This window comes from Triplophysa dalaica, chromosome 23, assembly GCF_015846415.1.
Source record: "Triplophysa dalaica isolate WHDGS20190420 chromosome 23, ASM1584641v1, whole genome shotgun sequence".
Classification (NCBI taxonomy): domain Eukaryota; kingdom Metazoa; phylum Chordata; class Actinopteri; order Cypriniformes; family Nemacheilidae; genus Triplophysa; species Triplophysa dalaica.
In genome coordinates, this window is record NC_079564.1 from 1,684,100 (window position 1) to 1,710,022 (window position 25,923).

The window sequence follows — 25,923 nt, forward strand, 5'->3', positions numbered from 1 at the left end:
TTTTATTTTGTGATGGTTTTATTATTGTTAACTATTATTATTATTGTCCATAAAATGTCATTATTATTATTGTTATTTTTATTGTGATCATTTTTATTATTATTAGCTATTTGTCCGTCCAAACAAAAGAACAAAGAATGCAGGTGCATTTTAAATGAAATCAAATTCGTGTCTTTCATACCAAATTTCTAAGTTATCAAGAAGAAATACCTCACAATCTAATGATATGCCTCGTTATTAATAAACAAAACCCTGCTGTACAATCATGTGCTCGTTGGATGGACAGTGCCTGGCTTAAGCTATAGGATAGATGGCCGAAGATGCAACTCCTGGCCGTTTGTCTATTAAAGAGGGATCAACAATAAAAACCTCCGCACCACGAGGAGCAAAGGGCCAAGTGGGAGGGGGCAGTGGGGGTGAATGGACTCAAAGAGCGGACCAAGTATGTCTCTGAGAGTGTAGTTTAGTGTACATTTCCCGATGAGATCGACCAGCCAACTGAAGTCACTTTTCAACCAACCATTTTCCCCTCTCAAACGTCTCGCTAAATAGTCCACAGTCACTCTCATTGATTTTCTTTATCAAATAAACAGAATGGCACCGCGTGCCTGACCGCCTTCCTCATCCGTGATCCCGGGACCTGCAGCAGCTGAGAGAGCTCATGTCAATTTCCCAAATTTTCACAATCCCCCCACTGACATCACACATCACAATATAAATGATCATATTGATGCCTGTCATTAAAAGTGTGTCTTTTCCACAACCGTGTCAATTATTTAAATATTCTTTAAGTGATCAGTAACGCTTGAACAGATCATTGATTGATTTTTTTAATTATTTTAAATGTATTTTTGACAGCCTTACTTACAAAAGCAATATGTATTAAATTTGATTTGGTTCACATTTCTTTATTTGTCTACAAAGCAAGACGTTTTTTATTTAGGGTGTTTTATAAGTGCACACTGTTGGCTATGCAGTTTCTAAAAGCAGTATGCTTTTCTATAATTTTGCATCTGGAAGTGCTTTTTTAATATAAATGTAATTTAATCGCTTGTTTCTGTTCTCACAGCTCTCGTCCATCTCATTCTCTTTCTGATGAAAGGTGAAAGCTGGGCTGATACCGGTCTCATGTCGTATATGGATTTTCGTTTATATAATCGATCGAAATGTCCCAATATATTGATCGAAAGTCCACTGTTTTACAAACAAGCATTTGTGAATCTCGATTTTGCGTTGGAAGTGATTTCACCAAGACGTTATTCACAGACACGCTGTTATTTTGACAATATGTGATTCTGTTTTTTAATAGGAGCGCGCAAAAGCATTGCGCTCTTTTTATCTTATTTTGTTTTAAAGCTACAAGACCGTCTTAATTGTTAAAAGCTTTCTGCATTGTGTGTCATCTGAAGAGGCTTGCGTTTTATGAAATTAAAGTTAGATAAGTCCGCATTGAGGGAGGCAGCACCCAATCCCCAACTTATTTCCCATTTTCTGTTCCAGCATCACCGCGCAACGCTCTTTACAATGACAATGTGCCAAATCTAGGCATTTTCAAAAGAGTTTCCATATGCTTTAAGAGGAGCATCAGAGACAGAGGACACCGGGATGCCCTTTTGTACCAAAGGTAGAAGCTTTTTATTTTAACTTTTAGCTGTGGTGGTTTTTAAGAGATGTATATACAAATATATTTATACATGTAAAACAAATATAATGCGTTTACAGATGAAACGTGAAATGTCGCTTTAGTATAACTGTTATTTAAAGGACAAACTGATTTGGTCGGAGACAGATTACGCAGAATGTGTGTTTATAGTGGATGTTAGTCATTTTTCTTTCGTTTTTATGAGAGAATGTGAGATTCCATTGTGGGACACCTTCGAAACGCAAATGATTTTAATTTAGTTTGTCCTACTGTCTTGTGTGGGAAATAACATTGGTATTTTTTGTAATAACTGAAATAAATTTTCTTGTCGCATGGATTCTAGATTTTTGGTTATTTTGGGTGTTGTTGTTGTTTGTTGTAAATCGACTTTATCAAATAAAGTCACGCAACGCGATTTTACAGCCAATCAATTATATTTTTATGCATGCGCATGTTTTCTTTCTGAGAAACGCATGTTTGCCTATTTATTATGAAAAGGTGCGATTTTCGCGTCCTCCACAAACAGTGACAACTTTCAAAGTTTTCGTGATGTGTGTGTGGGTTTTATTTTTTGGTGTTGGTGGCTGGCTTATTTCTGTGTTGGTGGAACATTTTTGGACGTTTTTTGCGGCTAGTAAGGGTCAGTTACTGTCAAAACCTGACCTCTCGGACCCCAGAGGGCGCCAGGCGGTTTTGCCAAACATTTCATTTCTGGGGCAGGACAGTCGTTCACTCAAACAATACGAGCAAACAACCGAAAAAGTACCGAATACCCGCAACTCATTGTTAGATATCATACGTTTTAGAAAGACGATTATAAAAAATCACAGGTCGCGAATTGTATTATGATTGCTTTATTGACATTTCACTGAAATCAATATGCATGCAGTTTTTGGTCTCACAGACACGCTTCAAAATGTAAAAAAAACGAATAAACATTGTGATTTTATTTGTGCATCTATATTGAGGAAATTGCATGCCATCATAACCGATGATAAATTGTATACACACGTCATAGCTTAAAAAATATAAAATAACAAGACATTTCTCTCAAAAACAAAGTCTATTCATTTTTTAATCATTTTGAATTCAATTATACAAATAAGGTTCATCATTCAACCTAAAGAGAAAGAACAGCAGAAATCAGGCTAGGGAGGAGACGATCAGATTTGAAAGTGCTGGAGATAAGCACTGCCAGCCTTTCAGTTCCGACTACTTTCTCCATTTTACCGTGCAAAGCAGTTCAAACGAGAGCACAGCTGTGCTAAAAGTACGCTAATGTGGCACACAGACATATCCGTCAAAGTATACTTGCATAAGAGGTGAAACCTTTAAATCAATAGTTTTAAAGTCCTCCGCGGTCAGCAGCCGAAATACAGTCGTCGGTGGTAAATGTGCGAAATAACCTTTACTCCGGCGCTTTTGCTTTTCCTTTATATGAAGGTAAAATCTGAATCTCCGTGTCCTGCCGCATGCTCGCCTCTCTCTTGTTTCTGTTCTCTCGTTCATTCTGCTGAAACACCACTTGGGTCTGGCAGGCACGAGTCCCCCGAGGACTAGAAACAGTGGATCAGGGGTGAAGAAGTAACGCCTCTGTTGACCACCTCTCGCCCATCCAAAGACCCACAATATCCAAGACATGCCAATCCAAGTGCTCTTGTTTTACTGCAAACACAGCTCTGCCATAGCATCCTTATCGTGCGATCCGGAAACAGAGGCTCGTTCAATTCAACCCCTTCGATTTTTTCATAAAGAGGAGCCGATCTCTTGATTTTCTCCACGATTAACATCTTGTCGGATCTCCTTTCAATGTCGACATTTTAGGAGACATCACCAAAACTAGCTGGTCATTTGCATCATTTGTATGAGAGTTTGAATATGAACAAAATGCCAGATGAGGGAAATGTGAGGTTGTGAAGTTCATTAGCTAAATGTGAAATAGGTTATTATGGGCTGTAATCCCGAGGCCCATTCACTGTCTAGTTCGTATTTATTTTGCACCAAGGAAAGCTTTATTGTCAATATTTTCTTAAGGTGACATTTTCTATATATACACTAGTTATCTAATATATTTTTTGTTTGCGGCAAAACGTTATGATTATAACATATTTCAGGCTATCTCTTGCAAAATCAAAACAATATTATCAAATTGTAGTTCTCTAACAGTGCAACGAAATAAATAAGTACAAATAATTTTAAAAGTAATATCTTTTAACACTAAAATGGTTGATACTGTTTTAATTTGTTTAAGAGTTAAATGTGTCACGCGGATTTACTCTCTTGTTGTCTTTTCTTCATTTACACTGTATTTCATTCATTCAGTGTTTAAAAGCAGAAATATTATTTGTAATCGCGTTGTTCTGTATCCTAATCATTAAAACACGTTCGATAACATTCTGTTAAATTATATTTTACATTTATGCTTAAGGATATTATTGTATTACTACTGCTGTCCATATACATATTTCTGTTTTTGAAATCTGAACATTTTAATATAGCCTACCGATGCATTTATATATCCTATCCAGTATCTTTATCTCCCTAAAATGTTCTTTATTCGGGCAACACTGGTAAAAATTATACTAAGGATTAATAGATTAGAATATATATTCCTTTAAAAAAAACACCCGACTAAGATTCCCATTCCTCGATAGTGATGTTTTGTAAATTTCTGCAATTATTTTATTTTCTTTCAAATACGCAGCTTCGATCAAACATTAAATATTTAGAACATATTCTCTTATTGTCCCACCAAATGTTCCAGGCCTGTTCCAGGACGTCTTGCCCACCGAAAAAGATTTTCCCCCATTAGATCATTGTAAAAATCTGGCCCGTTCAGCCCTTCGGCTCTCCAAGTTGAAACAGCGCGTCATTTGCAATGTGGAGACTGTTGATCACCTAACTAATTACGTCTCTCTCTTTCTGCCTCGCGCGCTCTCTCTCCCTCCCTCACGCGCTCACTCCCCCTCTCTCTCTCTCATTCCCAGAGTGCATATCGAGAATAGACACACAAAGACATGCGCACTCAACTTAATCAGCCATTTTTTTAAACAGGGCTAAAACGATAATAATTAGCAGAATAAAGACATATCGGATTTTCATTTCCTTTCCTCCTTTCCCTTACCCCTCCACAAGCGAAACTGCTAGGCAGTCGTCGACACATCTTTTACACAACCGGACCCAAAGGATCGACTCATTCTCTTTCTCACTATAGTATTAACGTTTTTTCCAATAAAGTTGGAGGATTATTGTTATATTTTTTCTTTTTATCGTTTTTGTTACCTACTTTCGCTGTCATTGGATGTGATTTTCTTCAAAATCCCATATCAAGAGAAGAAGCGGAGGGAACTGCGGGGGAAGAAAGTAAGTTTTTTCTTCAACTTTTATTGAGTAGTTGGTGTTAAATTTAGGTCGAGTATTGATTTTCGTTCGCGACCCGTCACGCCGAATCTGCGTTATTGCGCTTTCGGATGACGGTTTTGCGCGCTGTAATTTCGACAAATGTCAGTCTACATATTTTCCTCCGTTTTGGAAAAACAGTCGTTTTGTTGAGGAGCTGCGAACTGTCATGCGATATGCTGTAACACAGGAGGCGTCACCGTTTAAAACGTTTTAAAACTTATATTTCGCTTAATATGGAGCTACACTATCCTAATATGAAGTTGAACACCCGTTGAGCATGTTTATTCGCTGATACAGAAGAAAAGTGTTCAGATTGTTGTGCTCGCGAATGTTGTGCTCGCCTCAGTAGTTAGACTCGCCTCATCACAGCAAACCCTATAGCGGGGCTTTTTTACATATTAACGAATAGTATGCTGTATAGCAAAGGCAATAGACCCCATATAGTTCGTAATAACCCCTGTTCGATACGGTTACCTGTCATTTAAGGTAAATATGTCCTCTATTGCGCGAAGGCTTTACATTGTTATGTCGGCTAATGTAAAGCCCGCTCCGGACCGGCATGTGTTTCAGTAATGTCTTAAGAAACGGCCAAGAAGGCGCACAGTTACCTCATATAGCGAAAACATGCTTCTTTACATATTTTACGATTACCTGCAACGTTTAAATGAGTCTTCACGGTGCGGATGGTACGATGGTAACGATAGGAAGGACTGAGCACTAACAGCAGCCGAGGGTCCTTGCTGCCATATCCCCGGACTCCGTCATGGCTGTGGCCGTCGTGGAAACGGAATAAAAAGAAACGCGACAATTAATATTTTCATTCAAAAACATTCCGTGTTTAAACGGCTTCTGTCTTCCGTCTTGCCCGTAAGTTTCTTCTCCTTTTATCCTCTTTATAATTTCCCTGTGCATTTGTCCCCGAGTTTATAGTAAACCATGTGATGTCGGTAGATTGTTAAAGTTCAGAGTTTTATATTTTTGGGCGAAATTGTTAACATTGGCATTGAAGACCGTGGCATGTGTCGTGAGCGCTTGGCTTTTGGGTTGATGCTGAGTGTGAGACAGTCTTGGCTCCGATTGGAACGCGACAGTGACAAGGGCATCGATCGCTTCCATTGAGAGCACAGAAAAAACACAGGCGGTGGGGAGGCAGAGCACAGAGCCGCGGCGTGTATCGCTGTGCGCGCTCTCAGCTCTGTGTTCCAACAAAACCAACAGTTTTTTACCGCCCGGATCTCTATATTTGTAGGATTTTAAGTTGTTTTTGGGGTTACTCGGGACTGTTGGCAATATATTTCCTTGTTTGTGTATTAAAATAAGCTGCTTTTTGGTCTTCTTCATTAGACAATGTGGATTTGTTGGCTTTTTGTGGTAATGCGATCCTTTGTGGATACCTGGATTTGCAAATCGGAATGGCATCGGACATCTATGCAGCTTTTTTCTGGATGACGATTTTATGCACTTATATTATTTTATATTATTTTAAAATGTATTGTTATTGTTATCATTGTTGTTTAATAATTGTTTTATTATTATGGATACTATTGTTATCGTTGTTATTATAAAGACATGGCTTGCATTAGTGTGTTCCATATTTTCGTATTAAACCTACATTTTATCAAATTCAAATTATTTGTATTTCTATTTATAAATAAATGTGTTTCATTTAGCAGTTATGTTGCTATGCTGTGCTTCAACAACAGTTCCAGCAAAAATATTATATTTAGGAAAAGAAACTCAGATCTATAGAAAAAGGCGTCCTAGAAATAAGAGGAAAATGTGAATTAGGGTTTTCATTTTAGATGTATGAGGTGTGTGTGTTTAATTACAAGTGTTTTTGAAAACACAGTTATGTCTGTTTTTATTTAATCCCCGCACCTTGGTGTACTTGTTTTGCTCTGATTTAATATTTTAGCAGATTTTTCTGTATAAAGTCACAATTTTGCAAACAGAAACAGATTGATTCTAGGCATCTCGGCATATCGTGAAGCCAACGAGAGAAGCCCTTAATAACTCTTGAGACTCAGACATGTTCTGCAGTAAGATTGGCTGAGGCTTCTCCAAGGGTCGACAATGTGTCATTTCCATGAAGCCAAATTGCCCACTGCCTATATGATATTAATGTGCAAATCAATATTTCAGGGATTAAATTTCCCTTCTTCATTTTTTATGGTTTCTACCTCAATAAGTCTCAAGTCTAATAGAAGAGGCAGGATGATTTAAAATCCGCCTCTGCGGAGTGGCTAGCTACAAGCCTATCGCTGCGTTTTGCTGTTCACTATTGAAAATCCTATGGCAACGTGCAGAGGTTGACTGCCACTGCTTGTGACATTAAGACACCCAATTTGGCTAAAAGGCCCAGAGATGACTGGGTGTTCGGTTGAATGCTAATTCGTGGTTATCCTAGTATTGATAGTTGTAAAAGAGAAGCCTGATTCAAATACACACACATGTTGGCATGTCGTTGTTTGCATACACGCATACGTAGACACACCGGAGCATGCACACACACATAATATATGTACATATTTTGACAGTGTCTATGATAAAAAATCTAAAGACAACTATCAAATGCTGGTTTTAGTTTTCTTTTTATCAGAATTCTGTAACATTTTTTTTCCCTTAAAGGCCTTGTTCGGGGTGCAAACAGAGAAATACAGTTTTTATTTTCGAATGTGGCAAAACCAGTAGCACGAAGAGCTTCAATCCACTGGAAAATGGCTTGTTATTACATTTAGTCATTGACATTATTGTTGATCGGTAATACTGAAGCAGAAGGACATTTTTTGTTTGTTTGTTTTTTTACTCACATTATCATTGTCCTGTGAGCATTTTGCTGTCTATCATTAGGTGTTTGCTTTTTTTATCTCGCACCATCTGGGCTATGCTTCACAGGGTGGCATGAATTTCATATGTGATAAAACATTTTTTCCGTTTGGTCTCATCTCAAACCTTTGAACAGACCAATTTAATTTCACTGGAAAGGAAAAAACGTACACGTGGAGGACAAAGGCCTTTTTAATCTGGCTGCGACTGTACGATTTCCTTAAAGATTCGCTGTCTATTAAAATTTCAAAAGCCGAATGTCATTTGGGTGTAATCTTGTCATTTTTTTTGCTATCATGTTCGGGAGAAATGTTTTAGTTGTGCTGTATTCTTCGAAATTTAAAACAATAATGAATTATTTTACCATTCAAGAAAAATCTACCCTGCTGTTGCAATAAACAGATTATTATGTACTCATGTTCTGGTGCTTGTTGTGGTTTCCCAACCACATTAACTGTTTAATAACCTCCTGTGCTTGTGTGCTTGTGTGTGTACTCCTCATGATTGCCGTAGATAGCATTGAGAAAATTGTCAGATTGTTGTTAGGGGAACTATAGGGCTTTTGTTGTCGGCCCAATTGAATTTGGTTCGGAGGATGCAGTGCTTGCCCTGGTCCGCAGAGCAGTGGGTGGAAAGCTGAGAAGTCAGGAGCTAGCTTAATGTATTAAGGGGGGCCTTTTTGTGTCAGCCCCAAGGCATTTCTGTGGAAGCAAGAGCCACCCCTGCTTAGAGGCTTTCTGAAGGGTTAAACACTTGGATGGGGTTCAAGCTCCATTGCGCCTAGGGAAAGTGCATTTGAATATGTACAAGTTTCATGTAATTAGGACTTAATTTTATTAACATATGCAAATTGTCAACGCAGAGGTTTGTTCAGCTGGTGGAGATCAGCTGAGCACAAACGGCTCATTGTTCCCACGGCAAATAATGGGTTTTGAGTCGGACGGTGGAAACGCGTAACCAGCTATCTAATTTAAGTTGTACCATTGCAAAATTTCATTAGTATCCATGGAGATGGGGTTAATTGTGCTGACTAATGGCCTTGGCTACGATGGTGGCCCCCAAAACAGAAATAGAATACCAACCTAGTTAATCTGCCACACAATCACACTTGTTTAGACACGTTTCCCTTATGTGGAAATTTGCATATGCAAATCCAGGGTCTTCCTGATCTAGTTCGTTGTGTTCAGCTGTCAAACACACGGAAAGACGAGGGGAAAAAAGAGCAAGGGCTGTTGCTGATCTCACCACAGAATGGACGGTATTATTGAGGCTGACAACATTCTTTCATAATTTGTTTCTGATTAATAGACCAGACTGAGGGTTTTTCTGTTCAGGCTTTTTGCAAAGAGAAGGTCAGGTCAGAAAAGAGTTTCCACAGCAACTAAAGATCTATTCTTTTCCCTTTGGCTAATTAAATCACATTCTTAAGGCCTCTCCACTTTTTTTTGAGCAGAGTAGCAGAGGAAAAAATACAGTCTCAGTTAATCTCTAGTTTCCTTCAGCTATAGATGGGGAAGCCTGCTCCAGTGCTAGTGCTCTTTCAGTAATCCTGTTTTTTGACAGAAATGTAAACTGATATAATTGCTTTTCAGGAAAGGGAATGCAGGGTTTGTACAAGTGTAAAAAGCATCGGAAAAGGATTAGCATTTTTTTGCATAATGCACGGCGGCTTTGAATGGGGCACTGAATGGTTGACTGAGTGACTTAGATGAAAGCGAGATGGAAACGGTGCCTTCTCCTCCTTTATTTCTAGGCCTCGGTTGTCCCCGAAGATGTTTGTCGAGGACTCGAGACAACAGGCGCAAGCTTCATATTTCTGAAGCCTCCCAAGGTGCCTGCAAATTTTGTCATCATGTGAAGTAATATGTATGATAATGGTCTCTCGCTCTCAACTGGTAAATAGCAGCCCCTATGCTTTATTCAGTAGCATTCGAGCACAATAGAAGGGCTAGGGAGTGGATTCGGCAGAGATGTGATTTCGTTCTTTTCTTTGCTTTTTCAATTGCAGTATCCTTACTCTCAACAGGAAGGGATTTAATTGTGAATGCTAAAAATTTGTATATTTTTATGAATTTTTTAGTGTCCCTTAAATAAACCGTGAAGGGTATTGAGGACGCCAGGAATATGTATGTAATATTTTTTAATTTAAAAATAGAACAGCGTTCATATATTATGGATAAGAGGTTTTGGAAATGGTTATTGTGTCGGGGGGGATGCACGGGATGCTTTCGTGATCTCTGCGTCGGCAACGTCTCCAATGAACTGATCCGCTAAATGAACACAAGCTGCCGCGAAAGATACTTTCACATGTTTTGTCGCGTTCTGTAAGACCTTGATCATCTTTCACTGACCTGTTATAGACTAGTGAACCTAGGGAAAGGAGTCTTTGCTGGTGAATGTGTTCACAGGAACAAAGCGATTCCTCTTCTTTTCTGTCTCTTGTTCTAACCAAGGGTGAAAAGGAAGTGTAGCTTCGAGTCAATTGTGAAATGTGCCAGTGTCACTCTGTTTAACCCCGTCGCTAAAGAAAAGGACGCACACGGATGACGCTTCTCGTCTGTGCCTTTCAAACAGGGCTCAGAGTTAGACAAGTCATGCTTTGGTGTCTGGTCGAATCAGGCGTGTACTGACAAGCTCAACCAGATGTTGATGCGGGCCCGGTTGCCAAGTGAAACTTGTATTCAGTGGATTGTCCCATGCTAAACCACCCCCTCCACCCCTGCTGGCCCGTGAGATGTGGACGCTTTGCTCGGCAGCTTGGATGCAAAGCCGAATTACACACGATCTCCGATGTGTGAGAACACATGACCGATGAGGACATGGTCATTTCAAACAACCATATGGCTTGTTATGGGAAGCACTTGTTATCGTGAGGAAATGTAATTTTTGTCCTCATTGAGAACTTTCATTTTTGTACGCAGTTATCTTAATGTTTTTGTTGCTCTTGGTATGCTTCCAGTCGGGATCACATTACTTTAACTGTCAGTTCGCGTCTCTTCGGAGAAGGGGATTTTCCCCTTCGTATTCTCAGGCCTTCTTTGGTTTTTCGTGACGCCCTCTCGACAGGATATTAAAAAAGGGAAAAAAGAAAATGGTAGTCTAACTGAAGCAACATTTATGCATCGCTATGGAAAAAACTGTTATGTTAAAAATAGCAAAGTATACAATTCAAAGCTTTTTTAAGCAATAGTTGTGTTTAGGTTTATGCTGTTGCGTTCGTATAGCCTGTCAAATACTGTACCTACTACTGGGTCATATTTGGGCTAGTTTTGACAACTATAATGCAAGAAAAAAAACTGTTGTTGATGTTGTTAAAGGTTGTGATGTTCATGTATATGATATCAGTTTGCATATGTTTTTGTTTACATAATAATTTTGTTACAATTTCACTCAACGGATTGTAGTATATAAGCTCTAGTGCCTTTTTTATTTGTTTATAGTTACAATCCATGGCCGTTATTCTCCTCGGAGCAGGTGAAGGTCGTTCTGAACAAGTGCAATGCAATTCTAGTTTCTTCCCCCATATGATCGCCTTAAAGCTCCTCCATTCGAACATATGTACAGTCAGAAATATCATGCACACTCTCCTTGCCAATCTCAGTTGGATAACAAGCCCATTATTAGTTGTCAAGAGAGGGATGAGACCATAATTGAATATGTATGACCGGTAGTGCCTTATCTAAACAGATAAATGAGAGCCTGCCCTCATGAATATTCGTGCAGCTTAGTTCATCTGGCCCTGTGATGAGGATATTAACATGGCTATTCCACCTGTGTGAAAAAAAACGAGTTTTCCAGACATGACACTGAACCAGTGTTTGTGTTAGTCTAGAGACTGAGCAAAGCTGCTCCAGTCCCCAGAGAAGTATTTGGTTAATAGTAGACTCCTCATATCCTGTCTGGCATCTGCGTTGGAATCATCTTTAATTATTTGCTTTTAAGGGGGTTAGACTTTCCATCAGGGCAGATGAGCGGCAGGGACTGAAGGATCGTTTTGTGTGGGTGCTCAAGGTCCTAATTTGTGTCTTCTCTTTAGTTTTAATGGCATGTAGCAATAGAGCGACAAGATTAAATGCGCAACATAGAGCAGTGGGCATGAAATGAAAAGAACGAAGAATCACATCGAACTGAGAAAATAACAGTGGACAAGGCACGAGATAACTGGCGTTCGTATCCATCTGGTCTGATATCTGGGGTAGTTTGGGCTTTTGAAGAATCAACAATTTTCTGCCTCGACTCGTCCTCGTTTTGAAAATGTCTTCGAGTTTTAACGTAGACAATAGGGCGCCTGTCTTGCCTTAGCCTTAACAATTTAAGTTATGGACAATCAAAGAAAGTATTGAAGGTGTAATAAAAAAGACCTATAGAGAGAGAATGAAAAAACCATTAAGGAAAATTGAGGTCCTTTGGGGTATTTCGAAGAAAATCAAATCAGAGCCCTTTGCAAAGATCAAGTGATGCATACAAACGGTGGACTGAAGAGCTGTAAAATCTGACGGAGGATGGAACGGGTGGGGGGGGGCGAAAGGGCTAAAAGAATTTCAGAGAAAAGCAAAGATTATTTTCCATTTAATGCCAGACTCTGTGAGGTTTGTTGAAACTAATGTATATGTGCCATTTCATGCGCTTGCATCTGGGCTTTGCATTTCAAAACACTCCCTTACCACAGCTCTATGCTTATTACTGCATGGCATTTGATAGCAAAACAAATCATTCTTTCCCCTGACTATTACCATTCAGAGCTGTAGGTATAATGTGTTTTCTTTGCTTTAATTAGTTGGCGGTTACGCTGATCCACGGCTTGTTTTCTCTTCTAGGTTGTCATTGACCTTAAAATACCCCCAGTGTCTCGTTGAGGCCGTAGCCGTCTGAATGGCATAACACAATGTGGCCTGCCCCACTGCAGCCCACCGATAATGTTACAACCGGGCCAAACTGGTCCATAAAGGCTCTCAAATGGCACAAGTGGCAATAACCACAGACTCTTTTATTGTTTCTCTTCATTAGTGCTGCTTGCAGATACTTATGCTCTTTTCATCAAAGTAAAAAAACATTTTTGGCTCTCCCATACCGTACCATTAAATTAATTACTTTTTTAATGAGTTAGAAAGGGATTAATCATTTTAATATGTGCGTCATTTTGTTTGGTAATTGTAGGAAGCAGACGGAGCAACTTGACTCCCCGATTCCTCGAAATTAACTTTGAAAATTGAATCGGTAGTTTGCGTGACATTCTGTTTATTTGATAATGGAATATCGTGGCCCTAATTTCGACTCACTCTAATTACATCTGACAGTTGTTTGTTTGGAGTGAAATCCAATTAAAGTGTGCACTTTTTCGAGCCGAATACTTCGGTTCATTCTTAAAGAAATAATGACCCCATGATGGCACTGAAAACAAATGTTTTTTCGTGGCCATAGAAGGGTAAACTCGCAACAGCTGTCTGAACAGAGTTTGTTTAAAAAGCAAATGCCTTTGGTCTAAAGTTCATTTGGAGAGCGCACTAATTAAATATAGGCCCAAACCTTAAGTTAATTAGTAATTCTCTGGCTCCAGAAATTAGGGATATCTGGAGCACGATCTCTGGGCCTGCCTTATAAAGGCATTCGTCTTGCATGGCAGATCTTAGTTAGCAGTAATTCATGCTTTAATAGATTGTTTGACATGTTTTGTAAAATTCCTGCGTGAAGAATGCCTGGGTTAGCACATAGCTTACGGCGGAGGAATGCATGCAGGGATACCTGGCCTGTGATTATGTTTATAATACTAGATAATTACAGGACTTGGAAACTGGATGCGCTGTCTTTACAGAGCAGCGTGAACTTTAAACTTTTATTGTTTCTCGGGAAGATGACTGCACGAAAAGGTCAAAATCTGCGAAGGAAAAATAGGCTCTTGTTAGAAATGGCGTCTGTTTTCTGCTGCTGGCCTGTACAGACAAGTGTCAAAACATTCATCAGGTTAATGTTAGTGCACAAAGGAAGACCATAGAAATACAACACCTGTTCAACAGGCTTAGCAGGGTATATTTTTAGCTTAGCCCCCTACCGTGCATATGTGTGTTTAATTTCTGCCTGTTCTACGGTGGTGAAATATGTGTTACTGAGCTGTGTTTGTGTTTGCACTGTTCTCAAACTGCCTTGGCAATGTTTCGCGGATCGTTCAACTCTGTCTTGGCTATTTACAGGACATATTCACAAACATAAACAAACATGTGATTTGAAGCACGGACATGTGAGTGCCACTCGTTCCGACAAATCCGTACAATTTTAATTTCCCTTTATTTAGTAAGTTAGTTTGTTTTTGTGTTGTATTGGAAGAGGGCCGTGAGCTTTTGCTTTTGAGCAGATGTGCGTAAAACTGTGATTTATGTAACTGGTAAGCGCTTTCATATTGTATGTATTGGACTCTGCAAGAACATGTTTGACCAGTAGATTAATATTTATTTAGCACAGGGAAATCAAGGGATTAGTCAGTCATCATTTTAACTCTAATCCTGCCCAGCAAAAAACTAGACAAAGAGGCCGATTACTGAACACGAGCTGGCAAAGCTACAATTAGATTCTCTGCTTTTCTTGTTGAGAATGGAAAAAGGCCCAGATGCACACACACATGCAAAGGAAAAAAGCAGAAAGCAAACATATTCGTCACTCGTGTTTGTGTGGACAGCAGAAAGATCACGAGACGTCAAGCCAGTGAATCAGAGAAAACAAGTCTAATTTTAGCCAGTGCCTCCTTTGAGAAATGCGCCGCTTTGCTTTGTTACTACACACTTCTGCGTTTGCTCATAATCTCTGTCAATGTCTCTCTTTGTTTTGTTTGTTTGCATGATGTGTGTGGAAACATAAGTGTGCTTTACTTATTAGCCAGCGAGACTCACCGTGGGATTTGGTCACATTAATGAAAAGTGTAACACGCTCATTTGCATGCAGCTTGGCAAAATACACAAGACTAAGATGGCTGATGCATCTCAGGTAGGCAGGCGTGGGGTGGTTTTCATTACCGCCCACTTTTAACCCCATCCAAGTTACAATGCAGTTAACTGGTGAAGTTAACTTTGCAAGGCCTCCCATTGGGGTGCAGATCAAAAGCGAGAGAGAGAAACGTGGAGTTTAAGAGATGATATACCGTCACGTGGACACGGGCACCAGAAAGAGAAGATGTGAAACCAGATGTGGGGTGAAAAAAAGGCCAGAGAGGAAGACTAGTGAGGAACCTGCCAGCATATATTCCCCTTTCCCCCTCCTTCTCTGTTTCACAGTTGAAAAAGAATGTTAATGATTTTTGTGCCCCCCCAGTCCCACCCCCCGTCCTCCTCAGAGACACAGCCTCATTGTTTGTTGCGAGGACCTTTTCTTTCAAACTTAATTACCTTCTACCCTTTTTGGTGACTTGGACTGAAAGTTTGCACTGTGTCAGAAGAGGTCGTCACACATTCTTTTTTACCGGCCTTTTCATTATTCCAGTGTGTGCAGGCATTTCTGTCCGTGCTGGGACGGCAGGGGAGGGAAATGGAAGAGCCTCCGAACTATCCGCAGGAAGCTTGAAGCCGTTTAATGCAGCATAATAGTCTGGACATAGACTGGCCTTTGTTTGTGCGGTTCATTTCGAATCAGGCGTAATTAACTCCAGAGTGTTTCCAGATTGTCAGCGAAGAGAAATTGCAGCTTTCCCTGCTTTGAATTGGGAAAAGACATTAGCTATGTAGATTATGTTTCCCTTTGATACCGGCCCTCCTGTTAAAAGTTTTCAAACGGGCGAGGGAGGCGTATAAACTCGAACAGGCACAACATTCCTTTTTTCTCTTTTAATAAAAGGGTCATAAGTGAAATTAAAGTAACGTCTGTACAGGGATTTTGAATGTCATAGATCTTGTTTCCGCAGTGAAAATGTATCTTGTCTTCCTTAAATTGCGCAATATGCCACAGAAAGGTAATTTGTACAACAAGATTCCGCAGCTAAATAGATGTGTTTTTCGCTGATGTGGATTTGCCACACCCGACAGTAATCATATAGTGCGTATTGAAAATGAGGCCCTTAAATGTGGTTATGGCACAGGGGAGATCTCTTACTTCTACTGTTACACCTCTGGGCATGAACAGGGTCAGGAAAAGCCTTTGTGAAAAAAGGGTCATGCAAAACCGCATTTTTTCCCAACCGCTTTTCTCTCTCCTCTTTGCAATTCTCTCTTTTTTGGACTTAAACAAGAAAGAATTAAGCCTCCCGGTGTCCTCTGAGTCCAGAGAAGCTCTTGATGTTTGGATAATACCACTTTGATGGATTTTTCGTCAGTTCTTTCTGCATGGCAACAAATAAACAAGTATAATTAGACTTGTGAAGACCCATTCATGGCTTTGTTAGGATTAGATATATGTGCAGTTTGCATGCTGTGCCTCTCTTTTGTCTTTCCCTAACTCGCTATGACATTTTGATAGAGGATTTGGTGTCGAGAAAAGCCCCGGCAGAGGCCGGGGTGACCTTTCCTACATCGGATATAATTCGGAGAGCTTTTGCCTATTTTTCCTGGCTTTTTACGCTCTTGTAGTGTAGTTCCACTTCACTGACACGGTACACACGTGTGCATGCTAACGTTTAACGTTTGTCTCAGAAAAAAAAAACTGCTGAAAAACTGTTTAGGCAAGAAAGGGTAAGTGAAATCTTTTTCTAAGGGGGGTATGTGTGCTGGATCGGGGTGGGGGAGGCACATTTTTTCCAAGAACTTAGCAAACCTGGCTTTCCTACTCCATTATTCCCGTCTCTTGATCAGATCAGATTCTTTTTAATCACTTCACAGCCAGCGTCTCTGCTGAGAACAGAGAGAAACCGAGACGGTCTTAATTAAAAAACAGAGGTAGAAACACTGTTTGCCGTCTTTTTCTTCTAATGGGAACGGGAGCCATATCCATGCAATAAGATCCGTCCTCATTGTTTTGAGAGAGTGAAAGAAAGAGAGAGAGCACTCACGGTTCCAAGTAGGGAAGATCTTAGTATTTGTTTTTTCTTTTTGTAGACTTTGCTTTTCACACCGAAAAGAAGTGGAAAAGCAAGACAAGAGAGGCTGTTTCACTGTAAAGTTACATGTCGGAGGAATTTTAGAACGGTTTATAGAATTGGTGCACATTGCTCAAAAGGTGTTAACAGGGGGAAAAAGCACTCAAAAGAACATAGAGCCGCTTTTTAAGAGAAGGTATGTATTTGAGATTAGTTTCTTTTTTGGGTGGGAAAGCGAGCATGTTAACTATCGTGATTGTCTTCTGTGGCTGGTTTGAAGAGATGCCTGCATGTAATTCTTTGAAAAGATGGAAGATGATTTAAAACAGTCGTTCTTGCGCGCTCATCAGACATCTTGAGCGCTTGAGGATGTCTGGATAATACATTGCGGCTCGCCGTAGTAAACAGTGATTTTTCGAGAAGAAATTGATGGGCACACTTAAGTTGCCCGGCTTCGCTGTTGATTGTCAATGAAACAGCATCGGATGCGGAATATCAATATGAAAGCTGGAGGTGCTCTCAGAATCCCAAGATACTTGCCACATATCAAAACACTCGTAGCTCTGAGCTGTTTAGCTCTTTTGTGCCTTCCTTTATAATTTATAGGCATGTAACGATTCACATGCATATCCAAAAATGCAACAGACACAGGCAAATCCAGAGAAGCCTTCTCTCAGCACTTCAAGTGTTCGGGACTGCATAATTCATGTCAAACGGTGCGTTTATGTCCTTGCCTAAATTAACTGATGTTGTTGCGAAGAAAAATTAAAAGAAATAAAAAGAAAAATTTGGAGGTGCTTTATGCCACACGAATGAAAGAAAACAAATTTGGAAGCCGAATGTATAATAACATCTTCCACATTGTATCGGTCTACGCTGTGTATGTGTTTGCTAAATCTTAACAGAAACAAATCACAGACAGCCGCTGACAAGGTAGACACATGAGGGGAAGGGTGAGTGTGTGAGTTTTGTGAATGTTGTTTGTTTTAAGATGTACGGCGGTGGGTTTCGTGTTAACGTCGAAGAATGTTGTGTGCGTCTCGCACACTCACCCAGCGCCCACAGGCCCTGCAGGCACAGCTGCCGGCTCTGTGATGTGCTTTGTGATCTTACACCGGGAGAAGCAGAAATTATCACAGGAGAACATTGTAATCTAGCCTTCACTTCCCTGCCAAATGTGTGTTTTTGGAGACGCACATTCTTCTCCCCGTGCATAAATGACCCACACCAAACTACTCCCCTATACACACACCTTTTTCTTTTTTGTGTGTTGTGTGAAGCTAATTCTAATAGGTGCTAATTTTGTACTAATTGCCAAGCGGGATCACTCTCGGGCCTTTTATGGGCAATCTCAGGAATTTATTTTCACAGCAGTCCTGTGTGTGAATAAACCCCAGCCCATTGTTCATCACTAAATGTAATTTTCGCTTGGTTAGCCTGATAGTTTTTCTGCATTTGGTATTTTTTTATTGCTATACGTTATTGGGCGACATGCAGTAGATGATAAGATTACACTCCATTTGACTAGAAATAACACAAATTTTATATGTGATATCCGTAGGACATCCAGCAAAATGTATTTATCCAAGGGTTGTTTTAAATGAATCCCTAAAAGTTCAAGCGATTTGCACAAAGCCAAATGGAGGGTGGAAATTGTTGCTTAATTATGAATCGTTTTCTCCCACATTCACATTTGACAAAAATGTGCTTTTCCAAATTGCATTGTGTTCAATAACCTATTATCTGATTTCCTATATTCTTGAGAATAATTAGAAAATAAAACCTGGTGCGGCAGACAGGGGCAACCGTTTTAACATTCTAAACCCGTCTTGAGTGTATTTCATTTTAATTGAAAGCACAGCAGTTGCAAGCCATCATTGTTGGCCTTTACCACAAATCTCTACCTATTGTACACACACTGCTATCACCCTGTAACGGCAAAAATTTGGAGCCGTTCTGGCTAGTTTCTCTACGTATGCTAACTGGGCCTCCCTATAGTAGGTGCACATTCTCTGTTTTAGCATCCTATGTTCCGGGTTCCAGTCTTGGCATCTACATTGCCAGGCTGGGGAATAAATTTCTGTGGTCCCATATCTGCCAAGAAGAAAGATGATTGAAGGCTTTTCATCAGAAAGGTGCACGTATAATTCGTGAATGCCCGGAGAGACCCTGATTGAGGCGGTGATGGTTAGGAGATGGGCAGCCATCCAGGATAGATAACATCGCAATGGTATTTCAAATGGTTTGCTTTATGTGCTCGAACTTTTTGTGAGCTGCCAAGGATGAAAAACAAAAAGAAGATAAAAGAGAAAAAAAAGAAAAAAAGAAATTGCTAGATGGCCCTCCTGGGGTGGCTGGTCTGGGTGTGCAAAATATAAATTTGTGTTTGGGATGATTGTCAGAGAGGCCAAGGCGTGGGTTAGAATTTGGATGGCTGTTTAATCAGGGCTTGTTGGATACCTGCTGGGGGATCTCTCTAAGGGAAGATTTGGAATAAGCTGATTTACTGAGTAACATTGGAACCAAAGAGATATACCGCCTTTTTCTGTCAAAGTGGTCGTCATTTGAATTTGGTGGGCCACCTCTCTTTTCTTTGCTCATTGTAATTATGTTGCAGTGGTAAAGCAGCTCACAGAAACTTGTGTGTGAGTGAACTGATTTTAAAGGGGGGTTGGCTGCTCTAGTTTTACAGGTTTACATTTTAAAATATCTGATAATGTAATACCTTATGTTTTTCTCTGATTGGAAACCTCTTTTTACAATTTAAACTCCCCTCCATTGAAATCAATTGTGTGTCTCTGTTCATTTAAAAATAATACAGCCTTATGTAGGGTCTTACCTATACGTAGAAAGATATCTGCTGCTCATTTCCAAGCTAATTCAAGCCTAATTGCTGTGTAGGAATGCTCTCTGTATTATCAAGGACTGCAAACGCTGAAGATCAGATACGCTATCATTATACACATTCTAATGTCTTTGCTCTCTTTTGTTTTTTTATTCATGTAGGTCCCTGACAGGCTGGATGAAATGAGATCCCCATGTAGCGATTACCATGGAAACTTGTGACTCCCCTTCTCTCTCAAGGCAGGAAAATGGGCAGCAGGTATCAAAGCTACGTGAGACGACACATCTTGATAATGAGGTGCCAGAGAAAATCCTTGGGATGGAGACTGACAAGGAAAACAGCCCTGCGGATGACAACCTGAGGACGGAGGAGAGCCGTCGAGAGATTGCATTGGGATTCGGCTTGGAGAATTCAGTAGGCGCCACTACTAAAGAGATCCCCTGCAACGAATGTGCCACTTCCTTTTCGAGTTTACAAGAATACATGGAGCACCACTGCCCAAACGCTCGCCTTCCTCTTCTGAAGGATGAGAACGAAAGCGAGGTCAGCGACCTCGATGACAGCGACGTCGAGAACATGACAGGAGAGATAGTTTACCAGCCCGATGGCTCAGCTTTTATTCTCGAGGACTCCAAAGAAGGTGGCCTGGATGCCCAGTCAGGGGTCAAAAGCCTCTTTTCCCCAGCACTGTTCTCAAACTCCCAAACTGCTGCTGGGGACAAGACTGAGCAGTCTGCCACAGCCCCCATGTCCTTTTATCCACAAATGATCAATACTTTTCACATTGCTTCATCCCTCGGGAAACCATTTACGGCCGATCAGGCTTTCCCAAATACCTCAGCATTAGCAGGAGATGGTCCTGTGTTGCACAGTTTCCGTGTCTACGATCTCCGACACAAGAGTGATAAAGACTATCTTACTTTTGATGGCGCAGCCAAAAACTCCTGTGTGTCCAAAGATGTTCCAAACAATGTGGACTTGTCGAAATTTGATGGTTACATTAGTGATGGGAAAAGGAAACCTATTCTAATGTGTTTCTTGTGCAAGTTGTCTTTTGGTTATAGTAGGTCATTTGTAACCCATGCTGTGCATGATCATCGAATGACCCTCAACGAGCAGGAGCAGAAGCTCCTTAGTAATAAATATGTCTCTGCCATCATACAGGGCATTGGTAAAGACAAAGAACCTCTTATAAGCTTTCTGGAACCAAAAAATAACAATTCTGTGTTACCCCACTTTTCTACTGCAAACTTCATGGGCCCTGATCCAGGCATGCGCAGTCTGTGGAACACCTTTCACATGGAGAACGGTGATTCCCTACAGGCCGGTTTCGCCTTTCTGAAAGGAAGTGCCAGCTTGGCATCTTCTGCGGACCAGTCGCCCAGGAGCGCCCAGATGCCAAAGGCTGAGCTGAACTTGGGGGGTGCGGCCACATCGGTACGTAAATCCCCCGTCAGCTCTGTGACTCTCCAGCACTTGTCGCCCGGGGCTGGGTGTAGGGATCAGGAGAGCAACTGTGAACGGCAGAAGGACGTTAGCACTTTGCATGCGAATGGCGAGCTCCCCATCAAAACCGAGCCCAGAGATGTGACCGATGCTGAGGAGGACGATGACACATATTCGAATGATCTTGACGACGACGGTAATGGTGAACTAGGCGATAGTACCAGTAGCAAAGATTTCCCTCTCTTAAACCAAAGCATTTGTCCTTTATCGTCCAGTGTGCTAAAATTTACTGAACGGGGTACTACTTCCTCTGTGACTGATGCCAATGACCTCGAGAAGACAAAGCAAGTTGCCGCCTGCTTGGACTACAGCAATGACTCTAATAGCGGAGGCAGCAAAGACGGCTGTGACTCCAACGGCGGTAGAGATGGCACGCCGCCATCACATGACCTAATGAGAAGGGATGACGAAAGCCCAGGGCCACTGCACCAGCACGCTGCCACGCCCAGCACCCCCGGCACCCCTGGCCCGGGAGAGGGTTCTCCTGGAAGCGGGGTGGAATGCCCCAAATGCGACACTGTCTTAGGTTCCTCGCGTTCACTCGGTGGTCACATGACCATGATGCACTCACGAAACTCCTGCAAGACGCTGAAATGCCCCAAGTGCAACTGGCACTACAAATACCAGCAGACCCTGGATGCCCACATGAAGGAGAAGCACCCAGAGTCTGGAGGGTCTTGCGTCTATTGCAGCACAGGTCAGCCCCACCCTCGACTAGCTCGGGGCGAGAGCTACACCTGTGGCTACAAACCCTTCCGCTGCGAGGTGTGTAACTACTCCACAACCACCAAAGGCAACCTTAGCATACACATGCAGTCAGACAAGCACCTCAACAACGTGCAGACGCTGCAGAATGGAGGAACAGAAGCCATCTACAACCACACCGCTCCGGTCTCGAACACCAGTTTGAGTGGATGTGGCACGCCCTCACCCTCCAAGCCCAAACAGAAGCCCACGTGGCGATGCGAGGTGTGCGACTACGAGACCAACGTGGCGCGCAACTTGCGCATTCACATGACAAGCGAGAAACACATGCACAACATGATGCTTCTTCAGCAGAATATGAAGCAGATCCAGCACAACCTGCATCTGGGCTTGGCGCCGGCCGAGGCGGAGCTCTACCAGTATTACCTGGCCCAGAACATCGGGCTGACGGGGATGAAACTCGAGAACCCGTCAGACCCACAGATGATGATCAACCCGTTTCAGCTTGACCCTAGCACTGCTGCAGCTCTGACTCCTGGTCACGGTGAGCAGTTTTCCATTGGATATGCTCTTCAGTCACTTTCTTTTGTTCTCTGGGTTTTGTCTTATCGCTCCTGTCATTATTACATCCGGACGCTGACCTGTTCTGTGATTAAAAAAATGATTATGAGCTGCCACAAGAGAATTATTCGTAAGATCTCGTTCTTAATTTTCTTAAGTCAGTTTAATCCTCCTCTTCACCAAGAAAGCTCAACTAAACATGGGAGCAGATTGCTTTGGGGTTTTAACAGTACACAGAGTGAATTTGTCAAGACACGTTTTAGACAAAAAAAAAACAATGCAGGGAACAAAACTGACAAAGTGTCTTGATTTTATGTTTTACATAAATTTCTTCGAGCGTTTAAGGCTATTTCTTATCAGTGCAAAGATCAAACATCTAAAATACAATTAGATGGAAGATGATCTGTTTCTTATTTTATTTGAATATTTTCAACTAGTATAGCAGCAGGCTCTTTTCATATCGATCAGTTTTCAGGTCTTTAAAAAAAGAACAAAAAAAACGTGCCTGAGTAAAAACTCAGGAATGCCTGGTAGGAGTAATTAAAGCTATCTGATGAGGGAGTTTAGAAGTTGAAAGGGATGATTGTAATTGATCCCGATTCAATCCTATTATAGCTTTTTATAGTTAAGGCTTTATAAAAGCCATACTCCTTACTGGGGCTTTATTTTATCAAATCCTTTTGTACCGGTGCCCTACACCAGCTCTTTTTAAATTTCATTTAATAAATACCCCCTTTTCTCCTCCCTGTGTCTCTCTGCTCCACCTCTCTCTCCCTCCCTGCAGTAAATAATGAGCTGCCTGCAGAGCTTCGTCTTGCGAGTGGTCAGCTAATGGGTGATGACCTGTCCGTTCTCTCTGCCGGGGAGCTGTCACCTTGCATCAACGACCCGCTGCTGAAACTCTACCAGTGTGCGGTTTGCAACAAATTCAGCTCCGACAGCCTGGAGGCCCTGAGCGGGCACGTGGCGGCGGAGAGATCGCTTCCGGAGGAGGAGTGGAGGGCCATGATGGGAGACGTCTACCAGTGCAAGCTGTGCAACTACAACACGCAGCTCAAGGCCAATTTCCAGCTCCACTGTAAGACCGACAAGCACATGCAGAAGTATCAGCTTGTGGCCCACATCAAGGAAGGTGGTAAATCCAACCAGTGGCGTCTCAAGTGCATTGCCATCGGCAACCCGGTGCATCTGAAGTGCAATGCCTGCGACTATTACAGCAACAGTGTGGAGAAGCTGAGACTGCATGCCACCAACCAGAGGCACGAAGCTGTGCTGAAGGTCTACAAGGTCAGTAACGCTTTAGTTTTGTCATGACCTACTGTCCTAGTTCTGTTTGTAAACATTGGTATTTAGTTTCTTTATTATTTGCGTTACAATTAATGTATTTTGGGATATAGAGGGGATAGACAGACAGCTGATTCAGTAACTGCGGTCAGGAGAACGTACGTTTTCCCGCACCTTGGTTTTTTATGATGTCAGATGTCAGCTGTAAATTCGATTTACCCAGCCGTCCTCACCCTTTTCCCAGTTTCTCTCTCTCTCTTTCCTGTAAAGATTCTACAGACAGGAATGCGCCAGTCAGCCCTGTTTACATGATGCCTTTCAGAAATCAAACGTAATTGAATTTATGTCAGAAATATCAATAGTTTTAACAGTGAAGTTGGCTGGTGTTGCAGCGCTTCGCTGAATCTTCACCTAAGAGAAAAGTTGCTGCGTCACCCAGCGGACAACAACAAACATCATGTGAACACCTAATGAATTTTGAACACGTGCATGCATGAGAAAATGTATGCTTTCAGATCGCACTGCATTTTAGAGGGTTTGTAAGATGTAGAGGCAATGTTCCAGACATTCCTTTTTTGATTTGCGGGTCATTTTTTGCCGCTTTGTTTCAGACCCTGGGGCAGATAACTGATCCACGGTGGTGAGGTGGGGTGGAATGGGGGATTTGAACAGAGGCCACTGTAGCCTCATCCTGTTCTTAAGTGCATTTGGGTGTTGACTTACTGGACTGGTGTGATTGCCTGAAACAATAATACTAACATCCTGAAATCATAGACCAGCATCGCATCCCAGACACATTAGTGGACTCCTCTGGATAAACTGTATTAACTTAATGAGGATATATTGACCAGCATTAGTCACTTTTGACTTGCATGTGCTCGTAAGGCCGAAGCTGTATATTTAGAAAAGTGAATTTAGCAGCTGACAATGGCTAGACTGCATGCGAAATTGGCAGCTCTGCAATGACAGCCATAATCAAAACTATTCATTACGTTGACCCAAATGAGCAAGCAGTAGTTCCAAGGGGCTTTTTAGACCAGCTTCTCTGGCTCTCACACTGTAATGCTTCTGAAAAGATTAGAATATCAACCAAAACACTCACAAAGGGGTTCCAAGAATAATATATGATCTAGTTCTGCTGTTTAAAGCTTAAAGAGGTTGAGCAGCTCTACGTTATTAATGTATTCAAACAGTGTTCGAAATACAGACCAAGTTACTAAACAACAGAGCAAATCTTGCTACGGGTGAAGTCAGCATGAGGCCAGCGAAGGGCTAAAGGAATCGCATGTGGTATTTGAAGGCCTGGCATTAAAGACACAGTCCATGGGAATGTTTTAAAATCCTTAGCAATTTAAAAAGGAGTGGGGGTCAGGGGGCTCGACTAATTCTCTAAGCAAATAAAAAAGGCTCCATGGCAACAAAGAGCATTTCGGATCACGTCGAAAGACAACTAGATTGAAGATTAGGAAAAGAGAAAGGAGTAGCTTAGCTGTGATCTTAGCAAGTCTCGCAGAAGTCTCGCATTTGTTTGATCACGGGCTCCTGCGAATGGGTCACTGCCTGTTTATTTATTATTGAGATAATTATATAAGTCTTTCTTTGTAAACCAGTATAACATGCTAAGTTAAGGTTTTCCTGAATGTTTAGTTTGACATTTTTTTACTTTGCTGGCCTTTTACAGCTGTATAGACAGAATAGTAAAGATGGAAGATAGAAATGATACGGGGTGAGAGACGGGGAGGATTAATCAAGTAAGGACCACAAGCCCGGATTTTAACTTGAAGAACTATTGCGCAAGTATGTCAATGCACAGTCCACTTGGCTGTTTTGTCAACCTGAATATTTAGGTCACGATATGTTCCTAAACTCAAGAATCCAGTTTTAATATTTACAAACACTCTGATTTTTGTCCTCCACAATGCCTGCTTGGAGATGCAGGTTGCTTTTCGGAAACTTCGAGAATATAAATGATATAATAGTAATATAAATAGTGTTGATCTTTTAGGATTTATTAGTCGCAAATCTTTAAAGCTTGAAAGGGAACGATCCGGTCAAAGACAGACACATTCAATAGAAGCATGATGGTAGGGTTTTTATAAACTGCCCTCCAGTTGTTGTGAAAAAGAAAAAGCATTAGTACTAAAATGGATGCCCACCCCT

General features: G+C 41.3%; 1 protein-coding gene across 3 annotated transcripts in view; it reads left to right on the forward strand.

Annotated features, from left to right (window-relative positions):
• The first annotated feature begins 1,489 nt into the window (after nucleotides 1–1,489).
• zfhx4 (zinc finger homeobox 4) overlaps nucleotides 1,490–25,923 on the forward strand; it is a 72,766-nt gene continuing 48,332 nt past the window's right edge. For 2 of the 3 annotated variants that reach the window (XM_056738004.1, XM_056738006.1), the window contains exons 1-3: nucleotides 4,074–5,005; nucleotides 19,869–22,462; nucleotides 23,264–23,766. In XM_056738004.1, coding sequence (XP_056593982.1) covers nucleotides 19,915–22,462; nucleotides 23,264–23,766 — 3,051 coding nt within the window. In that variant the 5' untranslated portion in view covers nucleotides 4,074–5,005; nucleotides 19,869–19,914. Of the gene's footprint in view, nucleotides 1,625–4,073; nucleotides 5,006–19,868; nucleotides 22,463–23,263; nucleotides 23,767–25,923 lie in introns of those variants that run through there. The other variant, XM_056738005.1, reaches the window with a different exon arrangement.